At 42.2% G+C, this 18,727-nt stretch overlaps 2 protein-coding genes across 2 annotated transcripts; both read right to left on the minus strand.

Moving 5' to 3' along the window:
* Positions 1–178: 178 nt before the first annotated feature.
* On the minus strand, positions 179–2,616 carry LOC139298516 (saxitoxin and tetrodotoxin-binding protein 1-like). Its single transcript, XM_070921159.1, has 5 exons — positions 2,552–2,616; positions 2,322–2,407; positions 1,919–2,059; positions 1,274–1,393; positions 179–342 (listed from the first exon to the last, which is right to left on the minus strand). The coding sequence occupies exons 1-5, from the start codon at positions 2,602–2,604 to the stop codon at positions 302–304; spliced, it is 441 nt and encodes a 146-aa protein (XP_070777260.1). The 5' UTR covers positions 2,605–2,616; the 3' UTR covers positions 179–301.
* A 3,047-nt stretch (positions 2,617–5,663) lies between these two features.
* On the minus strand, positions 5,664–15,041 carry vps45 (vacuolar protein sorting 45 homolog). The gene is made up of 15 exons (XM_070921668.1): positions 14,795–15,041; positions 13,859–13,993; positions 13,720–13,780; positions 13,036–13,115; positions 12,626–12,694; positions 12,170–12,307; positions 11,971–12,081; positions 11,329–11,463; positions 10,640–10,753; positions 9,709–9,876; positions 9,279–9,437; positions 8,826–8,933; positions 8,507–8,628; positions 8,280–8,411; positions 5,664–5,909 (listed from the first exon to the last, which is right to left on the minus strand). Exons 1-15 carry the CDS (start codon positions 14,885–14,887, stop codon positions 5,828–5,830), a joined length of 1,707 nt encoding a protein of 568 aa, XP_070777769.1. The 5' UTR covers positions 14,888–15,041; the 3' UTR covers positions 5,664–5,827.
* Between the last annotated feature and the right edge of the window lie 3,686 nt (positions 15,042–18,727).

The following is an 18,727-nucleotide window of genomic DNA, read 5'->3' on the forward strand; positions in this document are numbered from 1 at the left end:
TTGGAGATAGTGAGTCAAAATGTTTATAATAAGTTAGAGTTATGAGGTATTACATCAAAATGATGAGATACAAAGTCAAACATTTTTTTGATTCGTCAATAGTTTTATTTTTGTAAGATTTCATTATTTTTTCTTTTCCTGGCCGAATTGAGCTTCCATAATAAGTACTTTAAAGTGACACAGAGATAAAATACATGCAGACGATTTCAGATTTACAGTATGTATTTTAATGAAACATCATTTTGTGAGCGGATCAATTGTTTATAAAATTTCAGTTACGTTCATTCATCGTCCTTCTGTCTCAGGCTTCTTTCTCTTCTTCCTTCTTTTCCAGACAAAACTCTGCAGACAAAGAAGAAGAGATAACGATAAAGACGTGATGGTAATGATGATGATGAGGAGCAGTCAGTCAGTTCAGTGTGAAGTCAACAGAGTGTCCTGTTGGTCAACTTTAGTTGCTCAGTCAAGAGAACACAGCAGACTCCACACTGAGGCTGGGTGATAGCATCTATGCTGACACTTTAGCTTTCACTTGGCTAGGTTATAGCAGCATCTATGCTAACACTAGCTTTCACTTGGCTAGGTCATAGCAACATCTATGCTAACATTTGCAACAGACTTAAACCACTTGAACGTTGAGCATCGACTTTCCCAAAAGACGACCGAACAAGCGTTGGTAGTAAACTCCATGCTAACACTTCAGCACAAATTATGTTAAGTAATATTATGCTAACACTGTACACAATGTGTAGTGATATGCTCCATGCTAACACTTTGGCACACCCTCTGTTTAGCTATAGCTATGCTGTCTTGCTGTTGCATAGTTAGGAGTTAGTTATATACAAATATTTCCACAGAAAATACACTTGTTTCTGTTTGTGTACCCATTAAACAAACAAGATCAAATGTAATCACTGATCTTCAGAGGTGTTGGTAGGTTTATTTTTGAACAGAGCCAGGCTAGCTGTTTACCACTGCTTCCAGTGGTCATGCTAAGCCAGGGTTAGCATAAAGGTTAGCTAGATTAGTAGATGAGAGATAAGACTCATCTCATCTAATCTCTTTTAAAAAAACAACATTTTAGTTTCTTAATTCACCTGAACCTGCTAAACCCTAACTTGTTAGCATGCAGCAGCAGAACCAGCGTTCTACCTGAGACATGAGTCTTTTTAATTGGACGAGGTGTCATGTTCCCTTTTCTGAACGACTTGGTTGACCAACAGGATAAAAACAAACGTGGTTTGTTCTTTTAATCTTTCTGCCTCCCTCTGACCTGCCTTCCCGTCGTAGATGAACTGTGATGGGACCTTGAATTTCAGACACTCCGCCATCCTCCTGTTCACAGTCTGAGCAGCTTTCAGCACCTCAGCGTCCAGGTGTTTCCCTTCACTCTCTGAATGAAAGGACAGGAAGTCATCATCAGCAGTGAAGTGGTGATATTTACACCATGAGCTGTAGAGGACACTCCGGAAACAAATACAAATACAAACCCCAAATGTGACTCAAGATAATATGCTTCTCTAAAGATGCACAATGTCTCTGTATCTCGACCACCTCACTCTGTGATTGGTCAGCTCGACTCGGCACGGCTATTTATTGTTACTTTTCATGTGAACAACTGAGTTCAACACCGTGAATGTCTTCCCGGAGAGAATGAAAATGTGAAAAGTTATCTACATTTGGATCATTTTTCACATTTTGCAGTCGGTTGTGGCCTGTCGGAACAGGTGGAGGTGGTCGGACAACCTGTCATACAAACTATGAGCATACTAAGACAACGCTTACAAAGCTAACATTATCTGTTGATGTTGACATCTGAATGTTTTCTAAAGAATAATAGATGAAAACCATTTTGAAGGTTTTGTTATATTCATCCCTGCAGTGTGATGGTGTGTTGTTTGATCTGTGTTTGTCTCACTGTAGATGAGCAGCATCCTCCCTGGTGTTCCCTCGAAGACTCCGCTGTAGATGATGAGCAGACAGTCAGGACAGCTCTGGTAGATATCTGCTCGGCCCTGGTCGTCGTATGGAAACACCTGACCATCAAACTCCTGGACTCCTGGGATGAAGGAAGAGATTCAGATACAAGCACCTATGACACAGCAAGAAAAACGAGACCCTCTTTATACAAGCGTTGCTGGAGTTTTGACATCTTCCAAGGTGGCCTCAGGAAGCAGAGTCTATGAACATCTGAACAAGACTCATCAGATTCAGAAACATCCCAACTGCAGGACCAGTTCGGACTGAAAAAAGGGTAGTTTGAAGGAAAGAAGCTGCGCTGATGAACTTTACGTCCAACATTTGGCCTCTTTGAGACTCACCGGCACTGACCAGATGGAGGGTGTGGTTGGACGTCTCCGGGTCCGGAGCAGACATGTTGACACGGAAGTTCAGACACTTCCCAGTCCTGAAAGACACAAAAACAACTGCTGCTTGAGTCAGAGGATGAACCACTCGACACAAGTGGATGTGAGAACTAGATCTGTGTGACGCCCGATAGTACTGATGTGCAGTTCATCACTATGTGTCACAAACTCAACAGTTCTCTTACACGATGTTTCTCTCGATAAACAGGATGGTTTCGTTGTCGTCTCTGAGGTTCATTTCCAGCAGGGAGCTGTTGGCGCTCGTCAGTAACTCCACCCCTGCTGGGTAATCTGAGAACGCCTCCACCAGAACCCAACGCACCTCCAGTACCTGTGGGGACAAAGTGTTACTGGTGGTACTGGTAGCAACATGTCGGTGCCCAGAAGCACATTGACTGTGATTAAAGGATCTTTAATGCATCTGAAGTTAATAATGAAAGTAAGAAACAGATGCACCGTTGTTAATGTGTTTTTGTGTGTTCCCACCTTGTGCAGCTCCACTCTCTTCACCTTCTCCGGCAGATCACATTCTTCAGCTGCTGGCGCTGCATTGGAGCTCAGCACCAGCAGAACCAGCAGAATCACTCTGAGCAGAACACACATCCTGGATCAACAGAACCGGTTTTTGGGAACCTGAGGTGAGGCCAGTGAGTGTTGTCTCTTATAAAGGCCTCTGGCTGAGCTGAAGTCTGGAGGACGACCACAGCCGGTCCAAAGTGCCTGTGTGCTCTTTATGTAAGAGAGCTGGCAGCCGTCTGACCAACACCTGAACCCTGAGCAGGACCCAGGACCAGGAGGATCCACTTACTGCTGCTACTGTAAATATTATGTTAGTGTGACTACTACTCAATCTTTAAACCATCTGTTCAGCTTTTAAAACTGTTTTACTACAACTAACTGTACTACCTGTGATACTACTACTACTGTTAATACTACCACTGCTACATCAATAACGAGTGCCAATATTACCACCTCTACCTCTATTAATACTATTACAAGAGCTAGTGCTAATAGTACAACCTTACTACAACCACCATTATTACGAATACTGCAGATTTTACACCTACGAATACTACAAGTAGTACTGTACCTCTACTACAAGTAATACTACTGCTGAAACTAGAACTAGAATAGTACAACCTAACTACTAATGCTATTATTAATACCACTGCTTTTACTGTTACCACTACTACTAAAACTATCAGCACTCACAGTACTAACTGTATGACTCCACCTGATACTAATACTACTGCGACACCTTACCTGACATGTCAGCTCTTTTCAGTGTTCACACTTTCAGTACCTTCACCTCACCTGACACTTCAACTTCAACTATGACTTCATGCAAAATCACTTGGAAAGCTCTAACGAATCGACTCTACTGAAGTTTTAGCAGAATTAACTTCACATAAAGTTTCTTCAGACAGATTTTCCAGTTTAGTCATAAATAAATTTCATAAATGAAAAACAAATTCAGTCTCAACTGATGTGAACAACAAAACAATAAGCGTGTTATTGAACGTCTTGTTCACGGCAGATCAGAATTAAGGCTAATTAATTATTTTCCATTATCAAGTAATCTGTTGTATATTATTTATTTGATTTACTGGTTAATAATTAAAGTTAAAAATAATGACTTAATGTCCACCTCAAGTTACCGGAGCAACTTGATGCTGAGCCACCATCGTCGCCATGGTTACAAACTTGTGTTATTTATCCAAACTTTCTTCAAACTCACAGAATTTATTTAAAAACATCCCAAATCTGTCAGGTTGAATTCTGGGACGTGTCTAAAAAGATGAATATTATGAATATCTAGAATATTTCCAGTCTTATCGTTGAATATTTATTACATATATATATATATATATTATATATATTAGCATATATATATATATATATATACATAATTGATAATGATCTTCTTGTTGCAGGATGTCACGAGGTTAAACGTTAAAGACAAACAATCCAACACTGTCCACACAGACTTTGACATGTTTTCCTGATAAATCAGAGGTAACTCAGGACGCCAGAGGTCTGTTTGTGCTCACTTAACCCTGAACTTATAGAAGTGAGTCGTGGACGGAACTGGTCTAAACTTGATGCAAGTATAAAGGTTATTTAAGTCTTTACACCAAAAACAAACAGATCTGAGGTGTCTCAGTTTTAGTGAAATGTAGGTTTGTTTAAAATTGTGTCATGAAAAATAATAATCATAAATCAATCTTATATAAATTACTACAAACATCTTTCAGTCATTCAACACATTCAGCCCTTAATATAAACTCTGGATTCAAGGCTTAAGTAAACTTTACACTTGATTATTAAACTACTTCAACCGAAAGTGGGAGGCCCCGGGGCCCAACAAGGACATCAGAGTCTCTAGTCTAGACTTAGATGCCGCACAGGTCGTCACCTGGCAGCGTCATTAAACGGTTCACCGTCTGCAGCGAAGAGGAGACTCTAGGAGCAAAGGAAGAACCTTGTCTGAGACTGGCCAACACAAGAACACAGAGATTAGACTGAGGAAGACTGGAAAAAGGTTTTATGGACAGACAAACCTAAGTTTGAGGTGTTTGGATGACAAAGAAGAAGAAATGAAAAGATGCTGGTGGAGGTCACGTGGCGGTGCAGGTGCTCTGGTGCTGATGAAGTGGGAGGTTCATTCAGAGTAGAGAACACTATCCCTCCATTTTACAACGTGCTGTAACCTGTGGACGCGTGATCGGAGCCAGGACGACGACCCAAAGCTCAGCTGTAAACTAGGCAGGAACCATGCAGGGAAGACGCAGTCAGCTGGTGTCTGTCTGTCTGTCTGTCTGTCTGTGATGGAGTGCAGCCTCCAGATGTGGGAGCAGCTGGACTGTGAGAAGTGTCCATCAGCTGGTGAGAGGAGCTTCAGGAAGCCCAGGGAGACATCTCTTCTCCTCAACAGAAGGAAGGACAGTGGCCACTTTATTAGGTACACCTGTTCGTTAATGCAAATATCTAATCAGCCAATCACGTGGCAGAAACTCTGTGCATGAAGACATTCAGCTGTTCTGAGTTCAGTTCACAGAGCGAAGCCAGAAACCAACAACCGGACTCTTAATTTAACCTGAACATGTTCACTAACATGTGATTCTGTCACAGCTTTTAACTCAATACGATTTAAATATTTATAATAAGTTCAAATGCTGGAGGAGGTTTTCATGGAAATGATATGTTCATTTATTATTATGCTGCTGCAAAGGAAGCAAGGAAAGGAAGTCACGTTTAACCTCCCCTTCAGAAAACATCTGATGAGCAACATCAGTCTGAAATATTTCTCTTTTATTGGTGTTTTTGAAACATTAAACACTGACGACAGTTTGACATGAAACCACACAGACAGACATGGACACAAAATGGCCGCCGAGACAGAGAGAAGGAATGTTGTTTGTCCCGACGAGCTCTTCTGAAGTGTTTGTTTTCTGTTATGGTCAGCGCCTGTTGCCGTGGCGACCACTTCCCTGTGCTCTGTCGCCGCTGTGACCTGTCGTCAACATCACTTCCTCCAGGAAACTGAGAGAGAGAAGTAAAGACACCTGAACGTCACGCAGGTACAAATATCTGCATTTATCTGACAGCTACATGAAGAGTCCAGCTTCTCAGATGCAGATGTGCTGCTTTTCCTCTGAATGCTGTTAATAATTGTAATGTCTTGTTAATAATGTGGAGCTTTGGACTGTTGCTTGGACACAACAGTGTAGTATTAGTACTTTTACTGCAGTAAATCTGAGTACTTCCATCCCTGCTGTCAGTTGACTTCAGACAGAAAGTGAAATCTGTTTCAACACATGAACTTCTTACATCTTTACAGTCATTACTTATGAACTGTTGTCATGGAAACTGATGGAAGGATGACGGAGGAAACGTTTCTTTGATACTTTAAGTACAGCGGGATCGTCTGTCGTCAAGTTTCATCCACATGGAGCTCAACTTTAACTGAACTTCCATGAAAATAAAACCTGCCCTGCTGCTTGTTTCTGTGTGGACATGAGTTCACTGGTTGATGGAGATAACCAGCTGGTGGAGCTGATAACCAGCTGGTGGAGCTGGATGGAAACATGACATCTGTGTTGTGATGAAGGCCACAGCCTCCTCATCGCTGTTTCCAGCTCTTCACTTTCAGTCACATTTACAGTGCATCCGGAAAGTATTCACGGCGCTTCACTTTTTCCACATTTTGTTATGTTACACCCTTATTCCAAAATGGATTAAATTAATTTTTTTCCTCAAAATTCTACACACAACACCCCATAATGACAATGTGAAAAAAGTTTTTTTGAAATTTTTGCAAATTTATTAAAAATGAAAAACTAAGAAATCACATGTACATAAGTATTCACAGCCTTTGCCATGAAGCTCAAAATTGAGCTCAGGTGCATCCTGTTTCCACTGATCATCCTTGAGATGTTTCTGCAGCTTAATTGGAGTCCACCTGTGGTAAATTCAGTTGATTGGACATGATTTGGAAAGGCACACACCTGTCTATATAAGGTCCCACAGTTGACAGTGCATGTCAGAGCACAAACCAAGCATGAAGTCAAAGGAATTGTCTGTAGACCTCCGAGACAGGATTGTCTCGAGGCACAAATCTGGGGAAGGTTACAGAAAAATTTCTGCTGCTTTGAAGGTCCCAATGAGCACAGTGGCCTCCATCATCCGTAAGTGGAAGAAGTTCGGAACCACCAGGACTCTTCCTAGAGCTGGCCGGCCATCTAAACTGAGTAACCGGGGGAGAAGGGCCTTAGTCAGGGAGGTGACCAAGAACCCGATGGTCACTCTGTCAGAGCTCCAGAGTTCCTCTGTGGAGAGAGGAGAACCTTCCAGAAGGACAACCATCTCTGCAGCAATCCACCAATCAGGCCTGTATGGTAGAGTGGCCAGACGGAAGCCACTCCTTAGTAAAAGGCACATAGCAGCCCGCCTGGAGTTTGCCAAAAGGCACCTGAAGGACTCTCAGACCATGAGAAACAAAATTCTCTGGTCTGATGAGACAAAGATTGAACTCTTTGGTGTGAATGCCAGGCGTCACGTTTGGAGGAAACCAGGCACCGCTCATCACCAGGCCAATACCATCCCTACAGTGAAGCATGGTGGTGGCAGCATCATGCTGTGGGGATGTTTTTCAGCGGCAGGAACTGGGAGACTAGTCAGGATAGAGGGAAAGATGAATGCAGCAAAGTACAGAGACATCCTGGATGAAAACCTGCTCCAGAGCGCTCTTGACCTCAGACTGGGGCGACGGTTTATCTTTCAGCAGGACAACGACCCTAAGCACACAGCCAAGATATCAAAGGAGTGGCTTCAGGACAACTCTGTGAATGTCCTTGAGTGGCCCAGCCAGAGCCCAGACTTGAATCCGATTGAACATCTCTGGAGAGATCTGAAAATGGCTGTGCACCGACGCTTCCCATCCAACCTGATGGAGCTTGAGAGGTGCTGCAAAGAGGAATGGGTGAAACTGCCCAAAGATAGGTGTGCCAAGCTTGTGGCATCATATTCAAAAAGACTTGAGGCTGTAATTGCTGCCAAAGGTGCATCAACAAAGTATTGAGCAAAGGCTGTGAATACTTATGTACATGTGATTTCTCAGGTTTTTTATTTTTAATAAATTTGCAAAAATCTCAAAAACTTTTTTCACGTTGTCATTATGGGGTGTTGTGTGTAGAATTTTGAGGAAAAAAATGAATTTAATCCATTTTGGTATAAGGCTGCAACATAACAAAATGTGGAAAAAGTGAAGCGCTGTGAATACTTTCCGGATGCACTGTATACACCGAGTCTGTTCCTGGTTTCATCCTCTAACAGCTTGACACTGAGACAGGAAACACTTTGTACAGATGTACTCTGTGTGTGTGTGCGTGTGTGTGTGTGCGTGTGTGTCACCTCTTGGTGTTGTGGATGCTGCTTCCTCCCAGGACGATGCGGACTCCAGGTGTGCTGCGGTTCAGGTTGTAAACAGTCAGAGCTTCTTCATACGTGGCTCCACCAATCAGAAACACAATGATGTCTTGAGGCCTGTAACACACACGCACGCACGCACACACACACAGAAAGAGGAAGTCAGAAGGTCACTGTGTGTGTGTGTGTGTGTGTGTGTGTGTGTGTGTTACCTGTCTCTGAGGCTGCTGGCTCCCAGGTAAGGGAACTGACTGTCCTTCAGTCGACCTTTAATCAGCTGATCCAGAGTGTCGTGAAGGAGAGGCTGATGCTGAGTGTACACGTTCTCTACACCCTGAACACACATACATCAACATCATCATCATCATCATCATCATCATCACTTTCAGTTTTTATCAACTTTTCACAATAAAACGACAAACAAATCAACTCTACAAATAACAAGTGAAGAACTTCCTGAAGTAAATGTGTGGGTTGCTATGTTGTACTGTGTGTGTGTGTGTGTGTGTGTGTGTGTGTGTGTGTGTGTACCGAGAGGCCTTTGAAGAACTGCTTGGTGATGGCGACGGCATCTGTCGGTGTGATGAGGTCACTTCCTCTGACTCTCTTCCCTCCGTACTCCACCACTGACTTCACCATCTGAGAGAGAGGACACTGAGTCTAACAGTAACTCTGGGACCAGGTCTGACCCCTCAAACAGCTCTCAATAAAGGTTCTCACTCTGACTGCTCCTCATAAAAACAGACGCCCCAGAATCATAGCCAGCTAGTTTTGGTTTTGGCTTATTGTTTTTCTTCTCTACTTCTGCTTCAAAACTAGACTTCCTCAAAAGGCACTCGTCACACATCAGATTCATCATCAGAGAATGATGTCCTAATGTGTGTCCCTGTCTTAAGTTTAATTAGAAATGAAGATAAACGAAGCGGCCACATCAACAGCGTTCAGTGTCCAATCAGAGCTAAGTGTTTGTGATGACGTCATTACCCTGCGGTGTCGTTCAGAAACTCCTCTCCGGCTCAGCTCGTCCATCAGAGCCGGGAGGATGCTGCTGCTGTGGCGTTCGTATCTCAGAGCGTAAAGCATGACGAGACGGACGGCGTCCAACTCGGACAGACGAGGATTCTGCAGCAGCCGACGAACGCTCTGAAACAGGAAACACAGCCGGAGAGGGGGTGAGACGGGCTGCAGACACAGCTCAAGTCTAAACTCATTAACAGCTTTTTTCACCAGACCCTGTTAATCCTCTTCAAGGTTTCAAGAGTTTCTTCAAACTCTCCTGTTGAATCATCAGGACAAACTGATATTGTCCCTAATGATTCACTTTCATTTTAGTTCCAATTTGATTGGATGACATTTGACTCATGAAGATTAAGTCACAGTGTGGCTGTTACCTGTGGTTACTGCTCTCTGTTACCTGCTGAGCGTTGGAGTGGTCGTTCTGACAGGCCAGCTCCTGCTCCACCTCTGACACCTCCATCAGCTGACGCTCCGACACCAACCGAGACAACTCCCCCACCACCGTCACATGTTTAGACACGGTGCCCGACATCTTCTTAAACTGAGGGTAGTTATCTACAAACGCCTGCAGACAGGAAAAAGGAGATACAATCTGAGGACACAAAAAGGAGGAAAGGTCTGCGCCTGTCTGTCTGCCTGTCAGCTGTCTGCCTCTCTCTGTCTGTCTGTCTCTCTCTGTCTCTCAGTCTGTCTCTCTCTCTCTCTCTCTGTCCGTCTGTCTCTGTCTGTCTGTCTGTCTGTCCGTCTGTCTCTCAGTCTGTCTGTCTCTCTCTCTCTCTCTCTGTCCGTCTGTCTCTGTCTGTCTGTCTGTCTGTCTCTCAGTCTGTCTGTCTCTCTCTCAGTCTCTCTCTCAGTCTGTCTGTCTGTCTGTCTGTTTCAGTCTGTCTGTCTCTCTGTCTGTCTGTCCCTCTCAGTCTCTGTCTGTCTGTCTCTCTCTGTCTGTCTGTCTGTCTCTCTCTGTCTCTCAGTCTGTCTCTCTCTCTCTCTCTCTCTGTCCGTCTGTCTCTGTCTGTCTGTCTGTCTGTCTCTCAGTCTGTCTGTCTCTCTCTCAGTCTCTCTCTCAGTCTGTCTGTCTGTCTGTTTCAGTCTGTCTGTCTCTCTGTCTGTCTGTCCCTCTCAGTCTCTGTCTGTCTGTCTCTCTCTCTGTCTGTCTGTCTGTCTGTCTCTCTCTCTCTCTGTCCGTCTGTCTGTCTCTCTCTCAGTCTGTCTGTCTGTCTGTCTGTCTGTCTGTCTGTCCCTCTCAGTCTCTGTCTGTCTGTCTGTCTGTCTGTCTGTCTGTCTCTCTCTCTCTCTGTCCGTCTGTCTGTCTCTCTCTCTGTCTGTCTGACCTTCATGTCAGTGATGGACTCCAGCTTCTGTTGTCCTTTCGGTCTTTTCTTCTGGAAATCTTCCATCAGGTTTTTAATGTTGGTGCCGATTTCCCCGAAGTTCAGGTACAAGTTCTAACACACACACACACACACACACACACACACACACACACACACACACACACACACACACACCTTTATTATCACATTTATATATCAGAGATAATAATAATAATAATAATAATAATAATAATAGTAGTAGTAATAACTTTGCATCTAAACTTTATTATTTCTGAATTCAAATGTGACACAAAGCTTTACACATTCTATTTTGTCACTTTCAGTTACCAAACTTGTAAAAAGAGACACATTTCTGGTTGTACTGTTCAGACGAAGAGTAAAAGTACTTCATCACTCATATCTCAAAGTTCAGCAGCTGCAGGAGATGGAGGTCAGGCTGAGATGCTGGAGGACATAAAGCTGCACCACACTGATAAACTATTACGGCCGTACGACGCTGTGATTGGACCATTTCACGCAGTCACAGAACCTTTTCATTCACATACAGGCTCTATTTATTTTCCAAACTGTGTTTAGTTCCAGTCTGAACGGTGTATTTGTACATATGAATTTTGTCATCATATCTTTGCATATACATAACCCTGTCAGTAACGCTCAGTCGGAGTGCTTTTCGACTTCAGACTCACGTTAGCATAGAACTCGTCGTTCTCCGCGGACAGAACCACCTCCCTCAGGTCTTTACTGATCCCCGGCACTCTGGAGAGGTCGATCCTGTTGTTGTTCAGACCCAGCAGCTCGTGGACCATTGCCTGGTACGTCCACTGCAGGTAAACAGAGTCCATGTGAGTTCTGAATGCACTGAAGCTGACTGACAGGATGTTTGTAAAACTTCATGTATCAGCTGAGTGAACTAAGGCTTTAAAACACTTCTTTAATGTTACTGTATGTCAGGAGGAGATACACACCAAAGTTACATTTTAATTACATGATTTCAGGCATTAAATATGCACATTGATGCTAATTCTATAAAAACCCAGGAAACTCTTTGCACATTCAATCTTCTTCATCTATGAACACTGTACAGCTCTTGTCATTTTAAAAACATATGTGAAATATATGTTATATATATATAATATATATGAAGCACAAACACCTGTTAGAAACCCAACAACAATTTACATCAAGTAAGAAGCAGAAGAACAAAACGTCTGCTGAATTAACAGCAAGAGGAAAGTCATTATTTCCACCAGATACACTTGTGACTGTTTGTGTGCTGTTTGTGGTTAAAACCTGGTGATGTCATGGTGTGGAGTGCTGTGATTGGTCACCTGGTTGAGCAGAGGTGTGATGGCGTCGTCACTGCGGTCGAGGATCAGCAGCAGAGGAGGAACTTCAGTCTTCCTGAAGTCAAACAGCTCGTACTCCTTTGTGATGATTTGCTGACAGACGGAGAACAAGGTTAGCGTGTTAGAGGTGAACGTTAACGTAGTGAAGTCGTGTATGATGAGAGTGTGTTGCCGTGGAAACCTTGACGCTCTCGCCGAGGCGTTTGGACATGTCAGAGGACAGCTGGTAGCGGATCATTGGACATTTCTTCAGAGCGAGCAGGACGGAGGTCAAACCCTGAGTACACCGAGACAACATGGAGGACTCCCAGCTCCGACCCTGATACACACACACACACACACGCACACGCACACACACGCACACACACACACACACACACACACACAAGAAGACATGATAGCTTAGAGGATCCATAAATGCCTCTTTGTGATGTCGTTCTGTGGGTATAACGAGGCGAGTAGAGTAGCTGTTATCTGTATGAGATCTTCCTGGTGCCAGAACTGGAACAGACACGTCTCTCTGACATTCATCACGTACTACAGTAGTACTCAGTACTCTGCATGTGTACTCTGCTGCTCATGAGGCTTTAAACAGACAGAAGTCTCCATCACAGACAGACAGTTTGTGATTTCTCACCCTGGCGACTCCTTGCAGGTTGAGGGAGAACACGTGAGGATTCACAGCGATGAAATCTCCATAAAACTCCTGCAGACACACACACACACACACACACACACACACACACAGAGGTCAACATCTGGAACATGTGTTTAACTTTGAGTCTGACTTCTTCTCCACAAGACTTTTCAATTAAAACACCAATTATTTCCTTCATAAATTAATGTTTGATTGATTTTAAACACTTACGAAGCTATTTTGGTGCCTAGACAGGATTCATAGTTATAGAAATTAAATTAATTCTGTGCTGACCGACTTACCAATGAACTGATTAATCACAATCTGTTAACTTTTCCCTCTGTCTCAGTGATCACAGATCTGTATATGGTTCTGTACTGGATTGTGTTTCAGTACCACCTGAGACTCACCTGGACTTCAGCCACCACTTCCTGTTCATCAGCCTCAGCCAGAGCTTTGATCTCACTCTTGCTGATCACATTACTGAAGTCTGAAACACACACACACACACACACACTGCAGTCAGGTGATGATTTAACACTCAATATAATATTTAAAAAGCTCATGTGGATGATTTTATTTAGGAGACATCAGCAGAAATCTCAAAACCTCAGAACATAAAACCAGAACAGCAGAGGAGTTGCTAACTGTGAGCTACTTGAGCCCTGTTATTTTTAGTCTATATTTCTTCACATTTAGTCACATGGTCTCCATTAAAGTAGCTGAATCAGCTGTTAGCAGCTCCTGTCTGCAGTGTCCTCATGGATGGACAGATAACTATCACTGATCACTGAGACACTGAAGGAAACTTAAAACAGGGGGATTCTCAGGCAGGTTCTGCAGCATCTTCTTCTCTGACATCTGAGTGGATTTCTGGAGGTTTATTCTGGATGGACATCAGAGATAATGATCTCCTCTGGAAGTGGAAGTCACTCTGAATGATTCAACATGTGTTTCATGATCTGACTGAGTTATGACCCTGAGAGGAGTGTGATTTTGACACAAATTGCAGGTCAAATCAGCCCCCCCCTCTGGTTTACATGATCTACCATCAGTTCTGACAGAGTCCTGCTGTGAGTGTTAAAGTCTCTTACAGATGAAGTAGACGCTGTACTTTGGCCTCCTCAGCTCCTGGATCAGGTGTTCCACATTCTCCTGCAGAAGAGAAACAAACACTTACTATAATAGCCAGCATTATTAAATGATAAATAAGTCAATCAGCAGGTTTTGTACCTTGGTGGGTCTGAGGAAGCAGATGGCCTTCAGGTGTTTCATGTTGTCTCTGTTCTGAGAGTCGATCCGTTCAAACAGGTAAACCTCCCTCTGCAGGATCTCTGACTGAGTGTACACCACGCTCACTATACTGGTCTGAACACACACACACACACACACACACACACACACACAGTGAGATCAGGTTTATCATCCCTCTGTATATAACAGGACAGGCCAGAGACCCTCTTGTCTCTTCAGGAAAACACCAACTGAAGAAGTAGAGACATGTCCCCACCAATCATCTGTGGTGATCCTGTCATTTTAACTGAACACCGTGTTACTGGTCAGATCTTTACAGTGCTGCAAAAGGGGAGCTGTTTGATGAAGTGGGGGTATCTGACCTGATGATCTGGCAACCTGCTGCTCTACGTCTGTCGGAGCAGTGATGAATGAACGGTGGTTTGTATTAGAATTCAATGGCTGTCAGAAAACTTGTGATCATTGCTCAGATATTTTATCAAACAGCTGTGGACACAAATGTGTCAGTAACAGCTGTTCTGTAATCAGCTTAAAGAGTTAGAAACACGTAGGATTAATAGTTATTGAATTAACGCATCACATCATAACACACACACACATAACAGACAGTAACTAACAGACAGTAACTAACAGTAATTAACAGACAGTAACAGACAGTAACTAACAGACAGTAACTAACAGTAACAGACAGTAACAGGCAGTAACTAACAGTAACTAACAGACAGTAACTAACAGTAAATACCAGACAGTAACTAACAGTAACAGGCAGTAACTAACAGTAACTAACAGACAGTAACTAACAGTAACAAAGAGTAACAGGCAGTAACTAACAGACAGTAACAGACAGTAACTAACAGACAGTAACTAACAGTAACAGACAGTATAACCACCACACAGCGACCGTCAGTGTCTCACCGTCTCTCTGTCCATGAGCAGCACCTTCATCCCGGGCCCGCTGTTCTCGATCATCTTGGAGATGTACTGCTTCACCGCGAGCGTCACGTTCATGATGGCGACGCTGAGAGGAAACAGCGACGACGACAAAACAACAACAACAACAACAACAACAGCAGCAGGAGCAGCAGCGGAGGGTCTGTTACAGTCTGCTGGGAGGATTTCTGATGAAATATCAGCTGAGGTGCTGCGACAACAACACTACTGGAGGCTTCCTTCCGGGTCGGAGACGTCATTACGTTGCACGCACAGCGCCTGCGTCAAACCGTATTCAGTTAACGTTTTTGTTTGTTTTTATTATCAGCAAAATGTACCTGAGTATATAAAGTACTCTTTATGCAGTAGAAGGGCTCCTGACAGTGTGTATTATCTGTTTGTATTATTTTATCATTTATTATTAATGTTGTTGTTGTTGTTGTTATTGATACATTAACATATAAACAGCATTTTTAATATTGTAGTTGGTTGAGGTGGAGCTGAACATACTTAAATATGTTTACTCATACACTGAATACCTGTAACAATAAACTATGTGCAAATAACCCTTCATTTAGACACAATACATGGCAACATATATAAATCTACACACATCCACAGTGTGAAGGAGAGACGGATGAAGAGGGAATGAAACTGCCTCCATTTCATGCAGATTGCTGCTGTGCACAGTCTGATGTTGTCGAAGCAATTCTTCTGAGTTATCATCGAGAATCAGAGTCAGCTTTATTGGCCAGGTATGTGTGCACATACAAAGAATTTGACTGGTTTTTGTTGCTCTCAATTATGTATTGATATTTAATTTTTGTAATTATCACGGTGTATGCAAATTTGTGTTTAATATAATCTAAACAAAATTACCTGTCCAGGTAACGTTAGAAGCATCTTGGGTTATGTATTGCGAAATTGACAGCAATGCTAGCTTACAGGGTAGTTGTAGTTTTGTCATACAGTATGTTTTTGAAACGGTAGAAATGTACCATGAATTTATTTATTTCTAAAAGTTGTTGCCCGTCACAACTCGGTGTATCGCACCTCTCCACAGTACTGTACGGATTTAACAATAATTAAACTTTAGCTGTGCGATATCAGCTAAGCTAGCACTTGCTAGATAGCTTCAAAGAGTTTGGCGGTGCAAAACACGATTAAAAAGGATGATACATGTTTTCAACCAACTGTTTAGGACGTCACGTGGTTACACAAACGCCTGTTATTGAAAATCTTAATTTGTGAAGGATTTCAATGTTATTTAAACAAGAAATGACCTGCTGTTTGGCAGCGTTAGCTAGTTGTTGCCCTGCAAGGAAGCTTAGCAGAAGATTATTACATTTCCAGATAAACAAGACCGACAAACTCCAGTTCACAACATCTCGTGAAAATAATTATTGACGTTATAATGCAAATTTAATGATCATCTTTCACTTATAGCACAATTTCTAGATTGACTATGCTAGCTATTTCATTACAGTTCACAGCGATTTTAATGAGATTGTCGTAGCTTTATGTCATAATTACTCTATTTATGGTAAGAATCCGCCCGAAGTCTGCTAACATTAGCCGATTAGGACTGCTCGCAGCCCGCATACTGCAAAATCAACAAGTTAGCTGCTGAAAACTCAAACGTGTTAGCGTTTACTTTCTCTTTGACTAGGTAGCCAAATTGTTTTAGCTATCATGTAAACGTTTCAATTACATATGGCGAAGATGAGTCGTACTTTGCTTGGCACACAATGTTTATCGGTGTATAGCGTGTGTGAATGAGAACAATGTTGTGAAACGTTAGCATGCTAATCACTGTTAGCATGCAGACGTTAGATGAGGTTCACCACTAAACTGAGCTTTGTTGATGGCGTTTGGATTAAGATGGAGTCGTATTGTACGTGTAGTTTCCGCCAACAAGTGAATGTCAAAGGTTGAGAGGGGTGAATTTTGGTTTAAATATTTTTAACAAGATATGACTGCCGTTGCTGTGCCTCCTGGCAGATATCACTCCGCCTTCATTCAGCACCGCAACCACTCGCGGTGACAGCAGGAGGAGGGGAAGTGGCGTAGGGATACAGTAGTGCCTTCCACACCAGGCAGCCTCGAACGGTGTGCCCGGTGCAAACTGCTAGCAGTACCCTGACAATGAAGATCACTGATTCACTGTTTATTTTTGGAAAACACTCAGTAAGAAGTGGAATTTTTACGGAATAAGTATTTATTTGACATATAAAAGGTCCGGATAAGGTAAGCGAACGCCTGCTCCACTCTTTAAAGCGCATATCATGCAGAGTTAATGAAGTCTCTTTAGTAGCTGCTAGGCTAGTTGTTAGCTTGTTAGCATTGGTAGCTTTATGTTAATTTGGATGAGGAGGGGGGCACGGGGGCGAGCTGGTGCGAGCAGCAGACAACAGGAAGAGCTCAACATTATTTCAGTAAAATACAAGACTCGCAGTTTGTTCATAATATCTCAAGTTTAGATAAGTAGACAGAAAGTAAGTGTAAAGTCAGTAACTTTAAGCAGTTAGCATGTTCTGCAGCTACCCTGTTTAGACAAAGTGTTTTAATTAGCTTTGAATGGTTCATTAGCATACCTGCTTAGCTTGCTAACTGACTGAGCTAAATCTTTCAAAGCCATGTTGCCTCTTGTTACGTTCTTGGTCAGTTAACAGATTAATAACTCGGTGAGAACAACTTTAAACCACACTAGTTATTAGCTACTGCAGTATTTAAGTCTTATTTTTTGTAAAAGTGAAAATAGAAAGCTAGCTAGCTGATTTCCCATCACAGTCCAAATAACAGAGCTAACTTTGAGCTAACAGCCATGATGTTGACAGAGACTAATAACAAATGTGAAATATATGAATGAAATAATGTTAAAGGTGTTTGTATTTTATGAATTGTTGTTAATAGAACAGACTGTTGTAATGTATACCTGTGTCTCTACAGTTTACAGATGTTCACAATGCAGGATTTACACTTTCAAACTGTTCATGGAAAGTGATGACGGAACTCTTTTCTGCTAAAAATAACCATCAAGGCATTCAGAAGTGGCTTTATATTTATTAATGGTAGTTATAATATATGTTGTCAGTTAATAAAAAACAATAATAAGCTAACAAAATCAGACTTTAGTCGCTTGGGCTAACAGTAGTTTTAAAAAATGTCAGGACAAGCTACAGTATTTACAGCTCTGAGATCCTTATTTAGAGATGATAGTTTCATCATTTTAAAACCATATTATGATACGTCTAACAGAGCAAGATGCAATATATCTTCTTTTTTCTTGGATCTGATTAAAACCAAAAGATGATTTTCATATGGAGCAAGTGGATATTTACCCGTGTGGAAGAAACACCAGCCTTCATGTTATCTGTGCAGTTGCTGACTTTATTGATCAGGCGTCGGTGTGACGTGACGATCCACATTAAATTGTTAACGTCATCATAGAGTTTAGTGTTTCCTCTGTCAGTTACATTCAGTCAGTATTTAGTGCTTCAACATCTCTGACCTCATGTTACCTCACATAAATGATTTGAATGAGTTCTGGTATTCGATCAATACTCTGTATTAGCAGATTCTGTCAGCTGAGGTATCAGAAAAATGAGAGAAAAAGTTAAATCTGTGCATCCTTAGTTGACCATTCTTGTTACTTATCAGCCAGTTAATACACCACTGATTCATCCTCAGTAAGTTAATGTCGGCCGATTGGTCTGGCTTTAACCAGGAGTCCATTTTTTACTTTGACCACTGGACCAAATTATTTACAGTTGATAAAATGTGTTGAAAAAAACTGGTGACAGTTTTAAGCTGAGTTTAACTGAAAGCTCTAAAGAACAAATCAATAAATACATGTTTTATGTAAAATCCATCATGGAAAGTTAAATAAAACCATCTATGAATGAAGGTTTGTCTGAC

This window comes from Enoplosus armatus, chromosome 16 (assembly GCF_043641665.1).
Source record: "Enoplosus armatus isolate fEnoArm2 chromosome 16, fEnoArm2.hap1, whole genome shotgun sequence".
NCBI lineage: Eukaryota > Metazoa > Chordata > Actinopteri > Centrarchiformes > Enoplosidae > Enoplosus > Enoplosus armatus.